Below are 21596 nucleotides of genomic sequence, written 5' to 3' on the forward strand. Positions count from 1 at the left end.
TTCTTTTATAAATTGTCTTAGTCATGGTGCTTTATCACTGTAAATGGAAAGTAACCAAGAAAACAGAAAATGAAAAAATAAATGACTTAACTGAAATTGGTTTAATATAGATTGATTACTATCGTTCTGGTAGTTCATATTTTATTTTTATTTTTATTTTTTTGAGGCAGGGTTTCTCTGTGTAGCATTGGCTGTCCTGGAACTCACTTTGTAGAACAGGCTGGTCTCAAATTCAGAGGAGATCCACCTATCTCTGCCTCCTGAGTGCTGGGATTAAAGGCCTGTGCCAACACTGTCCTGAATTTTTTTAAAGCATTTTTAGTGCATTGGTTTTTCGCCATGAGTGTCAGGCCCCCCAGAACTGCAGTTACAGACAGTTATGAGCTGCCGTGTGGGAGCTGGGAATTGGACCCAGATCCTCTGGAAGATCAGTCAGTGCTCTTACCTGCTGAGCCAGCTCTCCAGCCCCCATATTTTATCCTTAATAACCATAGTGGCCCTCTGCACCTTCTCAAAGGAAAAAACTTTAGAAATATAAGAAAAAGAAAAATATATAAGGTGGGTTGATAAAAGACAAACGTTAGAAGAAAAACTAGAAAGACTTATAAATAAAAATGAGAAAAATGCTAAAAGACAGGGATTAAGACAAGAGAGAGCAAGTGGCCTGGCTGGTAAATAATGGCTTTTTCTTGCCTCTAACCACTGCTGTTTCTGTATTTGACTTGACACTACAACAATTCATGAATTCAAAGGATATCAGAGCATGTTAAGGCCTTGTTTACATAGTGTACATTCAAAAGTTATGCATCCCAGCATGTCCTTTGAAACACATTCAGACCATTATATTATATTCATTATATTTTATTATATTTATTTTTTAAAAAGATTTCCTTTATTTGTGTGTGTGTGTGTGTGTGTGTGTGTGTGTGTGTGTGTGTGTGTGTACATTTGTATGGGCAAGTGCCCACAGAGCCCAGGAGCATTGGGTCTCTAGATCCCTTGGAGCTGGAGTTACAGGAGTTTCACTCTATCCCTTACCCATCTGCCCCTCAGCCCTCCACCTCCCATCCCTGATCAGGCCTCTTCCCTTACAGCTGGAGAACATAGGTAATTTCATTAAAGCCATTACCAAGTATGGAGTGAAACCCCACGACATCTTTGAGGCCAACGACCTGTTTGAGAACACCAACCATACACAGGTTCAGTCTACTCTCCTGGCTCTGGCCAGCATGGTGAGTGTATGGGAAGAGTGGGCACGGGGCAGGGGCTGGGGCTAATCTCAGGTCAGATGCTACAGGGACACTTAGGCCACTGAGCCTCACCAAAAGTGTTGGTGTGTGAGGGGAAATGAGGCCTACTGGAAGCTAGCTCATCTGTGTTCCATGTCCTTTTTGCCCCTTGCAGGCCAAGACAAAAGGAAACAAGGTCAACGTGAGGGTCAAGTATGCAGAGAAACAAGAGCAGAGATTTGAGCCAGAGAAGCTGAGAGAAGGTCGGAACATCATTGGGCTACAGGTATGGACCCTTGGTCATACGGGCTGCTCTGGGCTGAGGGGAAGGCAGCCCAAATCCTGGTGGCTCTGGGGGTCAGAATATTTGTATGGACTGGTGGGAGCACGGTTAGTGTTTTCTGTTTACTAACTTGTTCCCTTTGCTCATACTCCTAAATAGTTCCTGCTTTATTTATTTACTTACTTATTTTGGTTTTTTGAGACAGGGTTTCTCTGTGGCTTTGGAGGCTGTCCTGGAACTAGCTCTTGTAGACCAGGCTGGTCTCAAACTCACAGAGAGCTGCCTGCCTCTGCCTCCCGAGTACTGGGACTAAAGGCGTGCACCACCACCGCCAAGCTTAACAGACTCTTAAAATATTTTACTTTACTTATCTTTGTGTATGAATGCTTTGCCTGCATGTATGCATATGAACCACATGTATGCATAGTGCACATGGAGGCCAGGAGAGGGCATTGGATTCCCTGGAACTGGACTTATAGATGGTTGTAAGAGGTCATGTGGGTGCTGGGAATTGAACCCAGGTCCTCTGAAAGGGCAGCCAGTGCTTTTAACCACTGAGCCCCTTTATACAGATAGAGAAACTAAGGTTTGCAGAAGGTAGCACACTGCTTTTTTTCTTCAGTATTGGGGACTGAGTCTAGATGTCATGTATGCTAGAAAGCATGACACACAACATGCCATATGTCCCGTAGATCCAAACCCCCTTCTCCTCTTACGGGCTTAAGGAAGGTGTTATTAGTGGTAAATTTAGGGGACAGAACTAACTGAGCAATTCTAGCTCCTTGGGTTATAACAGTGACTCCCTTGCCAGCTTCCACCATAATTTTGATCTCTCCTTCAGTATCTTCATCAATCACTCCCGAATAACCCTAACTCCCAGAAGTAGAGCATTACTCTTTCCTAAAATCAATCCAATTGAGCCCGGTGGTAACGGGCCTTTAACTCCCGTGCCCAAAGCTTGGGGTCCCATCTGAGGGGTCAATACTGCTCTGGAGGTGGAGCAGAGGTCCAGTCCTGTGCTTCTTGGGGTATCTCTGACAAGGTCCTGGATACAAAGGTGTTCCTCGGGGTAGGACATGAGTAGGGTGGGAAACAGGTGTATCTAGGGCTCCTTTCACCTGGGAATAAAGGGCCTGGAGCTGACTCCTACTCCGGTTTCCCAGAAGTGTCATAGGGTTACCCTGTACATCAGTCTTTGATCTACACTTATTGCCCCAATAATGTCCCTTTTTACATTGGGGACAAAGACCTGGCCCTGGGCGAGAAGGTACAAAAGAGTCTTTAACTGGACAATTTTTCTTAAAGTGACCCCCTTGCCCACATCCAAAACATGTCTTAAATCTGGGCCCCCTACCGATCCTCTTATTACTCTGCATGGCAGAAGCGATAACTTGTCCCATAATGTGGTGTTCATCTATATCTCTATAAATTCGAATATAATCATTGAGGCTTCTGGTCTTATGAGGCCGTAAGGCCTCCTTGCTGTACTTGTTGGCACTTTCAAAAGCTAATTGTTTTACTATAGGCGTGGCATTATCGGCATCGGTGTAAAGTCTAGTATGGCTGCGTGCCTGTGACTCCAGAGCTGGGGGAGGAGACATGACCTAACAGCCCTGGGTCTGACCCTGAGTCGGGGAGTGTAGATCAAGATGCCCTAGCTACCCAACAGCATTAAGGATGAGACAGAGACATCTTGTCATTTCTGGTAACACAATTGAGGGCCGAACTCAATAAAATAGAAACCAAAAAAGTTATACAGAAAAAATCACGGAGACTAAGAGTTGGTTCTTTGAGCAAACCAACAAGATAGACAAATCTTTATCCAAACTAACCAAAAGGCAATAGGGAATATCCAAAGTAATAAAATCAGAACTGAAAAGGGGGAAATTATCACATACACTGAGGAAATTCAGAAAAACAGGTCATACTTCAAAACGTATATTCCACAATACTGGAAAAATTCAAGGAAATGGGCAATTCTCTGGATAAGTACCACATGTGAAAATTAAATCAAGACCAGATAAAAAAATTAAATAGACCTATAACTCCAAAGAAACTACAAATAGTTATCAAAAGGCTCCCAACCAAAAAATCCAGGACCAAATATTTTCAGTGCAGAAGACTTCTACCAGAATGTTAAAGAAGAGCTAATACTAATCCTCCTCAAATTGTTCCACACAAGAGAAACGAAGGGGCACTGTCAAATTTATGATGCTATAGTTACCCTACACACAAAACACATAAAGATGCAATAAAGAAAATTGCAGACCAATCTCTTTCACAAACATGGATGCAAAAGTACTCAGTACAATACTGTAAAACTGAATCTAAGAACATATCAGAAAAATCATCCACCATGATGAAGTAGGCTTCATCCCGGAGATGCAGGGAGGGTTGTATATAAGAAAATGCATCAGTGTAATCCACTATACAAATAAACTGAAAAACACACCACATGATCATCTCATTAGATGCTGAAAAACCCTTCCTCAAAAATCCAACATCTCTTCATGACAAAGGTCTTGGAAGATAATGGATGTTTCTTGATACAAGAAACATCAATGAGTCGGGCATTTGTGGCTGAAGCCTTTATCCTAGCACTTGGGAGGTAGAGGCAGGCAGATCTCTGACTTTGAGCCCAGCTTGGTCGACAGAGTGAGTTCCAGGACTGACTCCAAAACAATAAAGAGAAACCCTGTCTCTAAAAACAAAAACTAAGAAAGAAAAAAAAAGAAACTTTTTTTTTTATTTTTATAATTGTATTTAGACCAATATTAAATTGGAAACAAGCTTCATTTACATGTCAAACTCATTTCCCTCTCACTCCCCTCTTCCCCTGCTCTCCCCACCCCTATACTATCCCCTTTCTGCTCCCCAGGGATGGTGAGGCCTTCTATGGGGGAATCTACAAAGTCTGTCATTTGGAGCAGAGCCTAGACCCTCCCCCGTGTGTCTAGGCTGAGAGAGTATCCCTCTGTGTGGAGTGGGCTCCCAAAGTACTAGGGATAAATAAAAACAAACATCCTTAAACTTAATAAAGAGAATATGCAGCAAGCAAACAGCCAACATCAAACTAAATGGAGAGAAATTCAATTCCACTAATATCAGGAATAAGATCTGTTAAATATGGTACTCTAAGTTCTAGCTAGAGCAAGAAGACAGCAAAAGAGGATCAAGTGGATATAAAACGGAAAGGAAGAAGATACGTTCCCTATTTGAGGATGATGTGACCCCCCAAATTTTTATCAGTGATATTCTAAGCTGACAAACACCTTCAGTAATGTAGCAATACAAGATTAATGTAAAAGCAATTCAGTAGCCCTCCTATATGTAGATGACAAACAGGTTGAGAAAGATGTCAGAGACACAATATGCTTCACAATAGTCTTAAACAACATAAAATATTTGGGGTACCTCTAATCAACACTTCTCAGAAGACTGTCTCAATGATGGTAGTGTCGTCATAATCACAGTTGATTTTCAACATGACCTGACGAGAAACATTGTGCCAGCAAAGCAAGGATTTTACTTTAGTGGTTCTGGTCTCTGGCTAATCACATCTAATTAATTGATCAAGTCCAGCTGACCAGATATCACAGACTCTTCACACAAATGGTCTATAGGGTCTTTGCTTTCCTCTGAAACATCACAACCCAGGCCTTCATCATCTCAACATTCTTACCTTCCAAGCTATAGAACAGGTCATTGGGCTCTCAACACTCAGTGTCTTTTCTAGCCCAAAGGTCCTAATCTTTCCACCATTCTCCCCAAAACATCACTATCAGTTGTGTTACAGCCATATCCTGGTGATACCCACTATCCTGATACTAAATTGTCTTGTTAAGAGTACTGTTGCTGTGAGGAAACTGCTTGACCAAAGCAACATGTGACGAAGCATTTATTTACTTACATTTCCATATCATTGTTCATCATCAAAGAAAGACAGGTTAGGAACGTGCAAGGGCAGGAACCTTGAGGCCATGGAGGATTCCTTCTTACAGGATTGTTCTCATGGCTTTCTTGCCCTGGTTTCTTATAGAAGCCACCACCTGCAGCCCAGGGAAAATCTTGCCAACAGTAATCTGCCATTCTCCCTCATCAATAATTAAGAAAAGCTTGTACAAGCTTGCCCAAAGTCCATTGTCATGGAGGCATTATATCAACTGGAATTCCCTTCTCTGTAGCCTGTTTTAAGCTGATATTAAAAATATGAAGTTAGTCAGCACAATTTGTATCTGTGCTCATGCTTGACACCATTAAGATAGTATGTATAAATAACATATATATATATATATATATATATATATATATATATATATATAGCTATATAATATTTTTGTGTTACAATACAACTGAGGTTCCTGACCATACCTAAATTGGGAACTAGAACTTAACTAAAGCTTTAGTTGCAATTAATAATTCTGACAAGTTTGCAAAAACAAAGAAGCAAAAAAACATCTTTAGTCATCAGAGAAATGCAAATCAAAGCAACTCTGAGATACTATCTTACACCTGTTAGAATGGTTAAGATCAAAAATATTAATGAAAACTTATGCTGGAGAGGATGTGGAGAATGGGCAACCCTCCTCCAATGCTGGTGGGAGTGCCAACGCATAGAGCCACTTTTGGAAATCAGTATAGTATCTTCTCAGAAAATTGGCACTCAATCTAACTCAAGACCCAGCATTCCCACTTTTGAGCATATCTTTAAAGAATGCTCAATCCTACCACAAGAACACATGTTCACCTATAGTCAGCACAGCATTATTCATAATGGCCAGAATCTGGACTCAACCCAGATGTCCAACAACTGAAGAATGGGTGAAAAAAATGTGGCACATATGCACATTTGAGTACTACTCAGCTGTAAAAAAGAAATGACATCTTGAAATTCACAGGAAAATGGAAAGAACTAGAAGACACCATCCTGAGTGAGGTTACCAGACACAGAAACACAAATATCATATGTACTTAATCATAAGTAGATATTAGACATAAAACAAAATATAATCAGTCTACAGATCACAACGCCAGAGAAGCCAGAAAACAAGGAGGACCTTAAGATTGATATATTTGGGGCTGGAGAGATGGCTCAGAGGTTAAGGGCGCTGACTGCTCTTCCAGAGGTCCTGAGTTCAATTCCCAGCAACCACATGGTGGCACACAACCATCCGTTATGAGATCTGGTGCCCTCTTCTGGTGTGAAGATATATATGGAAGCAGAATGTTGTATACATAATGACTAAATAAAATCTTTAAAAAAATTGATATACTTGAATGCCAAATTATGGGCCCAAATGGGCCCGGACACAAGTCCTAGTGGAATTCCTAAGGCTGGCTAGAATTTGGCAAGATGTCTTTGGCCTATCACTTCTGCATAGGAGTAACTCAGCAAAACTGACTCAGCTGACTCTGCCCAGCTACTGCTATCATGGTGAAATAGTATGGGCCCTTATACCCCACCCCATCCTGAGGTGCAAAGCCACTTCCTCAACCCTATATAAGTACCTGACTGATGCAATAAAGAGAGATCCTGCTTCGACGAGTCTCCCAACTTAGTGTGGTTCTCTCCAGTAACTAGGAGGACGGTCTGGGTGGTTGACACTCTCCATACTGCTCTGGACAGGCTCCTCCCCAACCCTACCTGCTGGGGGACCAAGCAGACCCAAGAAGGGCAAAGGGACAACATTTCCTGAGTAAATTAGGAACAAGTAGAGAGGGTAATAGGAGAGTGGGAAGAGGAAGAGGGGGATGGGGAGGAGAACATGGGGGATCAGGAAATCTGAGTTGGGGGAAGGACAGAGAGGGAGAGCAGGAAAGAGATACCTGGATAGAGGGAGTGATCATGGGCTTAAGAAACCTAGCACTGCGGATATTCTCAGGAATTCACAAGTTTGAACCCAACTAAGAATCCAAGCAATGATGGAGAGGGTGATTAACTGTCCTTCGCCTCTAATCAGACTGATGACTACCTTACTTGTCATCCTAGAGCCTTCATGCAATAACTGAAGCAGATTCAGAGCTGAACTAATGGAATCAGTTATAAAAGGGAGGAGGGACAATATGAGGAAAGGGGTCAAGACCATGCCGGGGAAACCCAGAGAAACAGCTGACTGTAGCTACTGGGAGCTCCATGACTCCAGAATGACAGCTAGGGAACCTGTATAAAATACAACGAAGACCCCTGAATGTTTGTGACTGTGAGGAGGGCAGGGATTGGGCAGTTTATGAGGCTGCTGGCAATGGAAACCATATTATCCCTAGCATGTGGTAGGCTTTTTAGAGCCCATTCCCAGTGGAGAGATATCTTGTTAAGACTAGATATGGAGGGGGGCTTGGGCCTGGCTCAAGTTACCTGACAGACTTTGATGATTCTCCATGGGAGGTCTCATCCTTTGAGGTGTGGTAGGGTGTCGGGTGTGGAGATAGAGGAGGGAGCGAGCGGGAAAACAGGGAGAGAAAATTTGGTTAGTTATGCAAAAGAAGATTGTTCTAAAAATTAAAAAAAAAGAAACTTGGAAAATAGAAAAAAGTCAAATCCAGTTTGAAAGGAAATGATCTTGGCACAACATGAAGACCACAGGTAAATACAACACATAGTCTATAGCTGTGGGTGTCTGCTTCTACTTCCATCATGTGCAGGATGAAGGCTCTAGGATGGCATATATGTCCGTCATCAATGTGATTATCAGGGGAGGCATTTCAGGTAGCCTTTCCACTGCTGCTGAGATTGTTAGTTAGTGTCATCCTTATAGATCTCTGGACATTTTCCTAGTGCCAGATTTCTCTTTAAACGTATAATGGCTCCCTCTATTATGGTATCTCTTATCTTGCTCTCCTCTAGTCTGTCCCTTACTCTACCTTCCTGCTCCCTCAAGTTCTCCCCACTCCTCCTCTTTTCCTCCTCTGATTCTCCTCTATCTGTCAAGCCTCTTTCTATGCTCCCAATTTGCTCATGAGATCTTGTCCCTTTCCCCTTCTCTGAAGGATCATGTATGTCACGCTTAGGGTCCTCCTTTTTTCCTAGCTGCTCTGGCAGTGTGGAATGGAGGCTGGTGTCCTTTCCTCTATGTGTAAAATCCATATATGACTGAGTAGTGAACTGAACTGGAACTCAGTTGCAGAGAAGGAGGAGTGATGAACAAAGGGGTCAATACAAGGCAGGTGAAACCCATAGAAACAGCTGGCCTAACAAGGGGGAGCTCATGGTCCCCAGACTGATAGCTGGGAAACCAACATAGGACTGACCTGGACCCTGTGACCATGGGTGTCAGTAGGAGGTTTCAGAAATCCAGGAAGCCTCCTTAGGTAGGTAAGTACTCATCCCTAGCATAGGAATGGACTGTGGGAGCCCATACCACATGGGGGGATACTCTCTCAGTCTAGACACACAGCAGAGGGACTAGGCCCTATCCCAAAGAGATGACAAATTCTGAAGATCCCCCATGGAACACCTCACGGTCCCTGGGGAGTAGAAAGGGTTTCAGATAGGTAGGGTGTTAGTGGGGGGGCAGGGGAAAAGCAGAGGGAGAAGGAACTGGGATTGACATGTAAAACAAGCTTGTTTCTAATTTAAATATTAAATGGAGAAAAAAGGTAACATTGTCAACTAACTTTACATTTAATAAAATTTAATATTTAATAGTAATGAAATGATAACATTACAAAGCTTATATTTTAAAACAAACACTCTAGCACAGGATTATATCTTACTCTGATCATGTGTAGTTGCTGAAGAAGAAAGAGTTGATAGAATAATTGAAGGTGCCAGGAGGCTACTTGTATATGCAGGAACTCTGGGCAACATCAAAGAAACTAAAACATCCATCATCACAATCAAGGAGCACCCCAACCTGGCCCAGTGATACCTATTTAGTGACGGATTACTGGGCAAGTGGTGAGGAGACTGTAATGATTGCACACATAGGAAGAGATTCACCCTCAGAGTCAACCAGTTGGTTTCTCTTCCTTAACCAGGAATTTGTACAGACCCCTACAGCTCAGACCGAAGAGTCCTCCAAATCCCTCTCCCAGTAATATTTCCCTGAAATGAAGCTCTGTGATCTCCAGAAAGCCACATAGAATCCAATAGGTTCCACAGATGGATCCTGATGGTGAGGTTGAACATGACATTACATAGGTTCATCTTGAAATGAAGCATGGCTATATTTTCAAAGAACGCATGTGCTGTGGGAAGAGCCAACATTCTTTATTAATATTTTACATATTTTTATTTCTATTTTAAATTAATCTTATTTTACATAACCAATACCAGTTCACTCCTCCTTGTCCTCCCTCTCCCCACACCATCTCCCCTTCCCACCCTCCAAGGAGGAATCATCCATGTCTGTCACACTATTTGGGGTAGGACCAAGGCTCTGCTCCCTGTAGATAGGCTTAGCAAAGTATCCCTCCATAGGGAATATGCTCCAAAAAGCCATTGAACGCACTTGGTAGAAATATTGGTTCCACTGACAGAGTCCCCATAGACTTCCCAAATCGCCCAACTGTCACTCACATTCAGGGGTCCTAGTTCTATCTAATGCAGGTTCCACAGCTGTCAGTCTGGAGTCAGTGAGTTCCCATTAACTTGGGCAGCTGTTTCTGTGAGTTTCCCAACATGATCTTGACCCGTTTGCATATATTATCTTTCTTCCATCTCTAAAATTGGATTCCATGTGTTCAGCCCAAGGCTTAGCTGTGGATCTCTGCTTCTGCTTCCATCAGTTATGGGAGGAAGGCTCTAGGATGACAAGTAAGGTAGACATCAATCTGATTATATGGGAAGGACAGTCAAAGAGGCCTGTCCACTGTGGCTTAGAATCTTCCTTGGGGTCATCCTTGTGTATTCCTGGGAATTTCCCTTGTGTCAGGTTTCTCATGAATTCCATAATGACTCCCACTATCAGGGTATCTCTCTCCTTGCTCTTTCTCTCTGTCCTTTCCTATACTGACCATCCCGAATCCTCCATTCTTTTTAGGGAGGAGGGAGAGAGTAGTTGGAGAGTGGGAAGGGGGAAGAGAAGGGGGAAGAAGAGTCAACTTTTTAATTCAAATGACTATTTGCATTTCTCAGGTGAGAGAGGACCTAGAGTCATTTTGGGTTTTCAAACAGGATCAGACTCGGAGTTACAGGTGTGTAGTCTACATGTGGTCAAGCATTTCCACAAGAAACATGGTGGAGTCACGATGAAGCTTTTATCAGACTTGGGATCTTCTGTAAAGCATGGAGTCTCAGCCTACTTCTGCTGACTTTAAATCTATCTGGCAAAGGGGAAAATCTGTGTATTACATGAGGGCAAATGCTGTTCTACTGGATCTAGGAAGAAAAATGCTTTAGGAGTGTGTCCCTGGGAGTAGTTGTTCTGCGTTTACATCTGGTTCCTGATATTCTTTCCCTGGGAGTTTGCAGTTGACTTTTAGATCTAGGGCAGTGATTCAGACACAGCCTTATATCTTATTAAATTGTTTTATTTTTCATTGCTCATGATACATAGCTTTGTCTATTTAGTTATTTTATGATATTTCTTTTTCTGCTTTTTTAAGACATTGTCTTGTTATTTTTATCTTTAATAGTATGGAACTAACTATGCTGATAGATTGCCCTCAAACTCATTGGCAATCTTCCTTTATGTTTCTTATGTTAGAATTGCCATTGTGCTCCGTTATATCTTCTGTTTTTCATTTGGAAAGGATATCTCACTGTTGAACAGTACCTCTCTCTGGTCATTTCACTATTGTTCACACTCACCTGAGTAGTAGTTGGATCCTTCTGCCAGTTGGGTGATGGATAAGGCACTGACTTTTGGTTTAGTAGCCTGGGGCATGCTCAACTACATTGACTCACTCCTGCAAGAGAAGACATTGATCTTCCTGGTGCTAACGACATCTTCACAGTGATTAGGAAAAATCAAATGCCAGGCTCAGTGAAATGACTCAAGGATAAATCCCTTGCTACAGAAACCTGACAACTTCAATTTAACCCTGAAACCCATGGTGAAAGTAGAAGACTGTCTCCTGAAAGTTGTCCACCACATATGTGTATGTACACACCCACACACTATCACACATAGTTACCACAAATCAAATTAAAAAGAAATAAACCCTCACATGAACATGTTTCAGCATACATGTTTTCTGATATCATAGTGAGGCCCATGTTCAGGAGACAATGGAATTTTCTCCTTGATGCTCATTGTGAAATCCTTCCTGCTACTAAGCTGTTTCTTAATATTTCCTGCTCCTGTCTTTTACTACCAGGAACATACAGGACATGAACTCAGTGTTGATGTTTCTAAAACTGGAAATTTAAACATCAGGCCAAATATATATCAGGAAGACATGGCATCCTAAAATATGCTATCAAATTGACACAGCTCCCTTAGCAAAGTTCAGATATACTTTGGACAGAAAATACTTTGATGCTTGTGAATGATGTGTTTCTGGTTATTATCATGGATATGATTTCTGTTCTCTTTTAACAGAAAGTGTCTTTACCTTACATATTAGTGAAGAATTGTATATAATGAGGCCTGATGCTAAAATTTCCAGTTTTAAAACTATAAACACTGAGGGCCATGAGCAGGCAGAAGGATCCAACTACTACTCAGCGGAGTGGAGATGATGGTGAAATGACCAGAGGTACTTTTCAACAGTGAGATAAACTTTGCAAAAATAAATGTTTTAACTTGCCAGAAACATGCCTAGGTAAGTCACATTGTAATCTTGTTTATTCACACGGAAACTTTAGATACAAACATAAATATCATATGTCTGATTCAGGCTTAAAGGAGAATACCAGTTAGTTGCTCATTCAGACATAAGGAATGGCAAATTAAGGACACTCTAATTCAAATTAAGTGTTACTCAGTAATAGAAATATTTGATTATTTTTCCCAAAATGTTTTAGCAGCTATGTTCCTTTAATGTATTGTACTCTTAGATTAAATAAAAAACAGAAGATACAATGGTGCACATTTGCAACTCTAACATAGGAAACATAGAGAAGATTGCCAATGAGTTTGAGGGCATTCTAGCAGCATAGTTAGTTCCATACTAGTAAAGGATAAAAATAACATGACTATGTCTTAAAAAACCTGAAAGAGAAATTTCATAAAATAACTAAACAGACAAAGGTATGCATCATGAGCAATGAAAAATAAAACAATTTAATAAGACATGAGGCTGTGTCTGAATCACTGCCCTAGATCTAAAAGTCAACTGCGACCCCCCCATGGAAAGAATTTTAGGAACCAGATGTAAAGGGAGAACAACTACTACCAGGGACACAGTCCTAAAGCATATTTAGCTCTTCCTATAGTATTAATACGATTAATTACATGGAAATCACAATATCAATATGAAAGCAATCACTCCACACATCTTAAAAGAATTTTTTCATAGATCCACGAGAACAGCTTTTGCCCTCACACACATTTTCCCCTTAGCCAGGTATAATTAAAGGTCACTAGAAGTAGGCTGAGGCTTTCTCCTTTACATCATGTACTATGTTGGATAAAAGCTTCCATCATGCTACCACTAGGTTTCTTGTGGAAATCCTTGACTACATGTAGGTTAGCCACATGTAACCCCTAGTCTGATCCTGTTTGAAAACCCAAGAGACTCTATGTTTTCTCTCACCTGAGAAATGTAAATAGCCATTTACATTACATTTACCGGAGGAAACTGTGGCCAGGGTATAAAATAACTGAGTAAATAAATTTATTCTATTAATTTTGTAAGGGGGAGGGTTTATGAGACAGAGTTTGTCTGTGGCTTGGAAGCTCTTATGGAGATGGCTCTTGTATACCAGTTTTTTCTGGAACTCTCGAGTGCTGGGATTAAAGGCATCGCCCACCAAAGCCTGGCTCGAGCTTGCTCTTACTAATGCAGAAATCTAATACGTGATCTCCTGTAAACAGTGTTGTTCTAAATGGATGAAGCATTGAAATAACTCTGTGGTCAATCTCTGCCAACAAACCTCCACACAAGATTTCCTGAGTCACACCTTATTTGGGTGTGGTATCTAACCTCATTAATTTTATAGGCTAGGAAATAGGTCTGCTGAAGCAGGAAGACTTTTATTTCAAGGCCTGCCTTGGATAAATATTGAGAACTTTTTTTGGTGGGGGGAGGGGAATTAGAGACAGGATTTCTCTGTGGCTTTGGAGGCTGTCTTGAAACTAGCTCTTTTAGACGAGGCTGGTCTTGAACTCACAGAGATCTGCCTGCCTCAGCCTCTCAAGTGCTTTGATAAAGCAGGTGAGCCACCACCATCCCAGCCTGGCCTGTTTTTTTTTTCTTGACCACATATATCTTAGCCACATTTAACACTTACTCTATGTCCTCTCTCACCTGAAAAATGTAAATAGTCATTTATATTACATTTACGTGAGGAAACTATGTCCAGGGTGTAAAAGAACTAAGTAAATAAATTTATTTTATTAATTTTTTGTGGTGGAGGGTTTACAAGACGGGGTTTGTCTGTGGCTTGGAAGCTGTTGTGGAGATGGCTCTTGTAGACCAGAGTGTTCAGGAACTCACAGAGATCTGCCTGCCTCTGCCTCCAGAGTGCTGGGATTAAAGGTGTGTGGCACCACTACCCTACTTTCATTGAATGAACTATTGAGCTCTCACTACCCTAATCATCAAATGTGATCAGATCTGAGAGGGGTAAGTAGTTGAGCAGAAGTGAGACAGCTTTTTCAGCTAAAACAGTAACCGGTTTTACTGAAGTGGGAAAGAGGGAGCACCATCCATCCTCAGGACAGGAATTGTAGAGGGGTTTGGTCAGGCAAGGCTGGAGTGAGGGAGGGGCCACAGTCTGTGGCAGCAAGGTCAGAGTGGAATTTTCAGTGTCCCAGTTCCCAGACAGGCAGGAATCTGGAGGCATCTTGACCCTAGCCAAAAGACCAGTGCTGTGAAATCCTGGCTACTGAGGGAAGTGCGGGAGTGCAGTATCCAGAAACTGTGGACAGATGGGGGTTCTGTGCACTGGGTCCACAAGCCAGCAAACAATGTCAAGATCAGGGAGGATGGAAAATTCAAACTTTCCCTCCTTGGCCTTTGTGTTGCCTTGTCAACTGCCTATTAAGAGGAGGCCTTAGTGCAGAGAAATCAAGCGTTCAGGACAAATGGTGCAGACAACCCCAATTTACAAAGATTCTATATCAAAAACAGGCCAAGTGCTGGGCAGTGGTGGCTCATGGCCTTTAATCAAAGCACTTGGGAGGCAGAGGCAGGCTGATCTCTGTTATTTCCAGAGCAGCCTGTTCTAAAAGAACTAGTTCCAGGACAGCACCAAAGCCACAGAGAAACCCTGTCTCAAACTCCCCTCCCTGCCACAAAAACAAAGTAATCACTGTATATCCTAGGCTGGCCTTGAACTAAAATTCCTCCCAGCCTGTAGTTGACTCCGGAAATCTTGTGGAGATTTGCTTGGGGAGATGGCCACTCATTTAGAACCTGTTTACAGGAGGTCATCTATTAGAATTCTGCAGTAGTAGGAGCAAGCTTGAGCTGGACTTTGGTGGTGCACGCCTTTAATCCCAGCATTCAAGAGGCTGAGGCAGGCAGTTCTCTGTGAGCTTGAGACCAGCCTGGTCTAAAAGAGCTAATTCCAGGACATCCCTCAAAGCCACAGAGAAACCCTGCCTTGAAAAAAAAACCAAAAACAAACAAAACCAAACCAACAAAAGGGCAAGGTTGGGAGTAATTGGGCGTGGTAGTTAAGACTATGTAAAGAGACTCCAAGAGCCATCCAGGTTCATTCTTCCCTAGACCAGAGAAAGTGAGTTTCCAACCCTCTGTGTCCAGACACTGCTACATCTATCACCTCCCGGACTTGAGGTTCAGACTCCAGAGCTGAACTGAGCTGCTGCTGTTGTGTCCCCGCTAAACACTTCTGAGGCCACAGAAGATTCCTTGGGTCAGTGCACAATTGACAGGAAATATTACCGGTGAATTATCCAATGTATTTAAATACTTTATTATTTAAAATGTACTTAATTCATTACCAACCAGGTTTCTTCTCAGTGGTGACATTTGGCTGTTTGTCATCTTCTTTTAACTTTAGATTTATCCCTATGCAATCTTTCCTTGCCTTGATGTACATTTTTGTTTATGTGATTTTGTTTTTTGAGACTTGGTTTCTCTGTGTAGCTTTGGAGCCTGTCCTGGAAATTGCTCTGTAGGCCAGGGTGGACTCAACTCACAGAGATCTGCCTGCCGCTGCCTCAGCATCCAAAGTGCTGGGATTAAAGGCATTTGCCACCAATGCCCAGCTCATTATTTAAATTCAAAAAATATTTTTACAGCTTTTCTATATGTGCTTCGTAGATCAAGACGTGCCGATACCTCTAAGTTAAGTGAACACATACAGTATCTAAAATTAAACGCTTTCAATGGATTGATCTTTGCTTGTAATTAGAGACATTTTAGATAAATATTATGGATACGAGCAAAAACTCAAGAGTTAGCATGGTACTCTTTTTTGTATTTTCCTGTTGTAACTATAGGAAGATATCACAGGGTGAAATAATAATTGATAGTATTTTACATAATATCTTGGAAGGCGTGGCTATTCCTGTTATTGATGTACATAAGTTTGGATGTACACCTGTCATTACTTTTGAGAAAATTAACCATAACTTTCTGTTCATGAAATTGGATTCTGGTTAAGTTCTGCACAGTGATTCAATTCTGTGTTCCATTTTCATAATTTCTGGGTGCTTGTGAATCATTTTGGAATAAAGTGTCTAATGTACAGCAAAAAGAGTACCAAACCAAGAAGGACCATCAAAAGGCAACATTGGAATGACAATCTGTTTTCTTTCATTTTTGTTTATTTAAACTTTACTTTTGTTTTTGTTTTTGTTTTTTTTTTTGGAGACCAGGTTTTTCTTGTCAACCACTGGACTGCATCACAACGTGAATCATATTTGTGCAGTCTCTTGCTTGTCTGGTGTCAATAATAGCAATTCTGCTCTTCTTCCTTCAGAAAATGGAGTCAGACATCTCCCAAGCCTTCCAGGAAGAACTCACCTGCTTCATTTGCTTGGGCTACTTCACAGACCCAGTCACCATAAGCTGTGGCCACAGCTTCTGTCAAGCCTGCCTCCACCTGTCTTGGGAAGACATGGAAGTTCCTGTCCATTGCCCTATGTGTAGGGAACCATCGCTGCAGAAGGACTTCAGAACGAACACTGTTCTGAAGAAGCTGGTGTCCATTGCCAGACAAGCCAGCCTCAAGAAGTCCCTAAGCGCCAATGACCACAAGTGTGATATCCACAAGGAGACCAAGAGGATCTTCTGTGTGGAGAACAAGATCTACCTCTGTAAACTGTGCTCAGAATCCCATGAGCACTGTGCTCACACACACTGTGCCATCGAAACCGCTGGTGAGAGCCAAATGGTAAGTGTGGTTCCGGGAGAATTGGAAAGGTGAAGAGGGAGGCTATCTGACCACAACAAGATACTTGTCCTGATTATGAGGAAGTAGCTGTTTTTAGAATGCTGCCACTTTATTAATAGCCAATGAAGAAAGGGTGACTATGAATGTGAAGATCTCTTGAGAGACACAGCATGTCATTTCTATTTAGTGATTCCTTACGCCCCGTCCCTGGCAATGGAAACAGTAAGTTAATATCTTTTTAAAATGTGTCTATGGCAGGGCGGTGGTGACACATGCTTTTCATGCCAGCACTCCAGAGGCAGAGGCAGGCTGATCCCTGTGAGTTTGAGACCACACCGCTCTACAAGAGCAAGTTCCTGGATAGCCTCCAAAGCCACAGAAAGCCTGTCTCAACAACCCCCAAAAAGTGTCTTATGGCTGAAGACTACAATATAAAATACATTGTAGTCAACTAGAGAGAGAAGAACCTGAGACTCCCAATCCTAATTATATTATCCAGACAATAGTCATAAATATTAATCACTTTTTGGAGCATACATGTATGATATGTTCAATGTTCTGAAATCTAAAATTCATCATTATGATAAGGAAAGAAAAAAGAACACTGTGGTCTTTTACTGACGCTCTGCAATTGTATTTGTTGCCACACAGGATGTCTATGAGCACTGTTTATTGACATTTGATATATATATATATATACATATATATATATATATATATATATATATTTGAATTACAAACAAGATTGAATTGCATGGCCATCCCCTTCTACCTCCCTTCCTCCTCTACCAGCCCTCAACTAAAATCCTACTATTCATTGTTTCTTATAGGAGAAACTTTTAATAAAAATGGCATCAATATGGGAGAAGATGGAAGAAAATCAGCAGAACCTAGAGGAAGAGGATAGTATGATAACTCAGTTCAGAGTGAGTATGAGATTCAGGCTTAAAATCTGGTTGAGGCCGATATTTTTGAAAAATTCTCATTAAACATTTTGGTAAAAGGCATCGGACATATTACTAGGATATCATGTTCTACTGGCTTCATTCTGAGTGTATGATATAATTGTGCATGAGGAAAGAATGGTTTGGCAGAGTGACAAAGGAGTCTGAGACCAGTGAGAGAATTGCTGACATGGCAGTTCAGCACACTGGATTAGACTATGACTTGCACCCGGAGTTGTAATGACTACCTACAGAGGTTGACATTTGAGTGAACACATGAATTATCAATCAATCAATACCTTTTCTTCAGGCACCTCTCGATCTCTTATATAGGTGAAAATGCTTAGGGCTCTATTGCCTGTGCAATGAAAGAAAAAGAAATACATGGAAACAAGGAATTTATATTTTCTCAACAGTGGGGAGAATAAATCCCCATCTATGTAGCACAGCGATAGAAGTCATTTGTCAAATGTAATCATTTAGGATGCAATGCACTAGGATAAAATACTTGGCCAATATGATGGTGAATGTCCCTTTTCCCTCAGGACTACTTAACTCAGCGGGAAGACATGATCAGCACAGAGTATCAGAAATGGTATCCAGTGCCCTTTGATGAGGAAAAGCAACATATTGAGAAGATGAAAAATGAAGGCCAATGTGCTTTAGAGAAACTTAGAGAAAGGATATCCCTGATGCTCCTAAAGAGCATGGAACTAAGAGACATATATGAAGAGATGATGGTACTGTCCCAGAAACCATACGTGGAACTTCTCCAGGTGAGCAAGGAGGAGTACAGGAGAAGTCTTTGTTGTCTGAGACCCATACTGGTGATTGTTATACTAAGATAGCTTTCAGTAGTCCCTGCATTTGTGTTAGGGGGTTTCCTTTTCAAGGAAATCTGGAGAAACAAAGTTCAATAATAATCTTGACAACTTTTGGGGCCAGGTGTTGTTGGTGATCGCCTTTAATCCCAGCACTTGGGAGGCAGAGGCAGGCGCATCTCTGTGAGTTTGAGGCCAGCCTGGTATACAGAGCAAGTTCTAGGACAGCCTTGAAAGCTACACAGAAAAGCCCTGTCTCAAGTAACCCAAAGAAAAAACAAGAAGTTTTTCGCAATTGTGTCAATAGATTCCCCAAGGAACATATCTGATTTTTGCTTTTGTAGCTTCTGTCCTTCACTGCCCAAATTCAGTGGTTTCTGTTTCTCACACTCCATTTTCTCGAATGGCTATTGTGTACAATTTTAAAGGAAGCTATTCCTTTATTTTTTTCTGTGTCAATGTTTGGTTTTGAGAGTTCTTCAGGAGGTTGGAATTTTGAGATAGGATCCTATTCTGTGGTGCATGGTAGCACCAACTGACTCTTATGATCATGCCTCTAATCTCCTAGTTCTGGAATTGATAGTGGAGGCACCAATCAGGGGTGACATCATACTTTTGAATGCCCCTTAGTTATACTATCTCTCTGTGCATTGTTTTCAAGCTCTGGGAATGTTACCATGCAGATAGTTGGGGGTTCAAATACAATGCACAATCAAATACCCATGTACTTCCCCAATTTTATTCATTCTGATTTCATCAAGAATTCAAATTTTGCTAAACTTCTTCATTTGCATTATTCTCAGATGTAAATATGTATATTCAAGGTGTGATAGTGACTGATATTTATCTGTACTTTATATACACACTTTGTGCCATTTCTTCTGTAATCTATGTTTTTCTTCTTTTTTGCAGGGTTTTGAGGACATCTTACAAAGGTGAGTTTATCCTTCTGTGTAAGACATGATATCCTCAAATAGGATATAAAATTGACCAAGTTGCCTTAGCAAAGTGAAGATACAGTTCATGTATAGAAATTACTTAATTGCTTGTGCATGACATGTTTTCTAATTTTGATTGGATGGGTTATATTCACGTGTGTGTTAATGTGTGTGGAGGTGCATGCACACGTAGCATTGCACAGGTGGTGGGGACCTAGGACAACTTTCAGGAGACAGTTTTGTCCTTCCATTCTGAGTAACAAGGGCTCAACTCAAGTTGTCAGGCTTGTATTGCAAGGTATTTAACCCCTGAACCCTTTGTCAGAACCTGGAGAGAGGCTTTTACTAATCACGGGGAAGATGTCTTTAGCAGATCAATATTTTCTTCTTCTTGCAGGAGTGAGTCAATGCGGATTAGCATGCCCCAGAATATGAAACCAGAGCTCAGCGCCTTGCCCATTACTGGACTTACTGAACGTTTCCAGTCCTTCCAAGGTGAGAGGCAACAATGATGGAATGCCCAGATGTAGTCTTCAACAGTGAGATAAATTTTGCAACACAAATATTGTCACCTCCCCAGAATTATGTCTAGCTAATCACATTGTAATCTTCTTTAGTCACAAGGTCATTTTACAAGCAAACAAACACAAATGATTACGAATATCATGTATGGAAACCTGGCAGAAAAGAGAGTATCAGTGGTTCATTGAGGCATAAGGAATGGCAAATTAATTAATTTAAATTAAGTGTACCCATTGATGGATATATATGGTTATTTTCCTTTATATATTTTAGCAATTGGTTTCTTATACTATATCAAGGTTTTTTAAAAAAATATTAATCTATTTTTAATATTCCAATCCCAGTACCTCCTCTCTCCTCTCCTCAGACTTTCCCCACTCTCTCCCAGTTTCCATCTGCTCTTTGGAAACGGTAAGGCCTGCCCTTGGAAATATAAGTCTTTCCCATCATCTTGTTGAGGCGGGACCAAGGATACTCTCCACCCTACAAACTGCTGTGTCTAGACTGAGCAAGTTATCTCCATATAGAATGGGCTCCACTAAGTCCGTTTGTTCATTAGGGTTAGAACTTGGAGTCAAGGCCAGTGGCCTCATAGTTTGTCTCAGTCGCACCATTGTCAACTATATGAAAGGTGTCTGACTTTGGTCTTAATGCAGGCTCCTCATTTGTCAGACCTCAGTTAATGATCTCTCACTAGCTTGGGTCAACTGACTCTGTGGGTTTCCCCTTCATCGTCTTGACTCCTTTGTTCATATTTTTGTTCCTCCCTCACTTTGACTGTACTCCAGGAGCTTTCCCCAATGGTTATTCATGGATTTCTGCCTTTGTTTCCATCTATTTCTGGAAGAGGTCTCTAGCTTCTCTGGGTTTGTGGATTGTAGGCTTGCTATCTTTTTCTTCATGTCTGGTATTTACTTATGAGTGATTACATACTCCATTTGTCTTTCTGGTTATGGGTTATCTCACTCAAGATGTTTTTTCCAGTTCTCTCCATTTGCCTGCAAGTTTGAGTATGGCATTGTTTCTTACTGCTGAGTAGTACTCCATTGTATAAATATAGCACATTTTCTTTATCACTTCTTCAGTTTAGGGTTATCTAAGTTGCTTCAAAGATCTGGCTATTATGAATAATATTGCTATGAACATAGTTGGGCAAATGTGCTTGTGGTATGACTGTAGATTAGATAGATAGATAGATAGATAGATATAGATATATCTTATAACTATATAGAGATTATATTGGTAGAATCTATAGTTTTAAAGTACACGTGATAGAGTGGTGCACTCTAGTAACCCCAAAATTAAAAACAGAGAGGGGAGGGCTGCCATTGATTTTGAGGACGTTCTGGTCAACATGTTGAGTTCTATGCCAGTCAAGATTAAATAGCAAGACCCTGTCAATAAAGGGAATGAAAAAGAAAAATCATAAAGTAAGTAAACAAAGCCA

General features: G+C 41.2%; 1 protein-coding gene across 1 annotated transcript; it reads left to right on the top strand.

The window, feature by feature from the left end:
* Positions 1 to 339: 339 nt before the first annotated feature.
* LOC113835262 (calponin-1-like) lies at positions 340 to 20139 on the top strand. Its single transcript, XM_027411617.2, has 8 exons — positions 340 to 345; positions 1095 to 1232; positions 1405 to 1515; positions 16511 to 16924; positions 17755 to 17850; positions 18414 to 18644; positions 19602 to 19624; positions 20025 to 20139. The coding sequence occupies exons 1-8, from the start codon at positions 340 to 342 to the stop codon at positions 20137 to 20139; spliced, it is 1134 nt and encodes a 377-aa protein (XP_027267418.2).
* Positions 20140 to 21596: the final 1457 nt, after the last annotated feature.

The sequence above is a fragment of the Cricetulus griseus genome, chromosome 4 (assembly GCF_003668045.3).
Source record: "Cricetulus griseus strain 17A/GY chromosome 4, alternate assembly CriGri-PICRH-1.0, whole genome shotgun sequence".
NCBI lineage: Eukaryota > Metazoa > Chordata > Mammalia > Rodentia > Cricetidae > Cricetulus > Cricetulus griseus.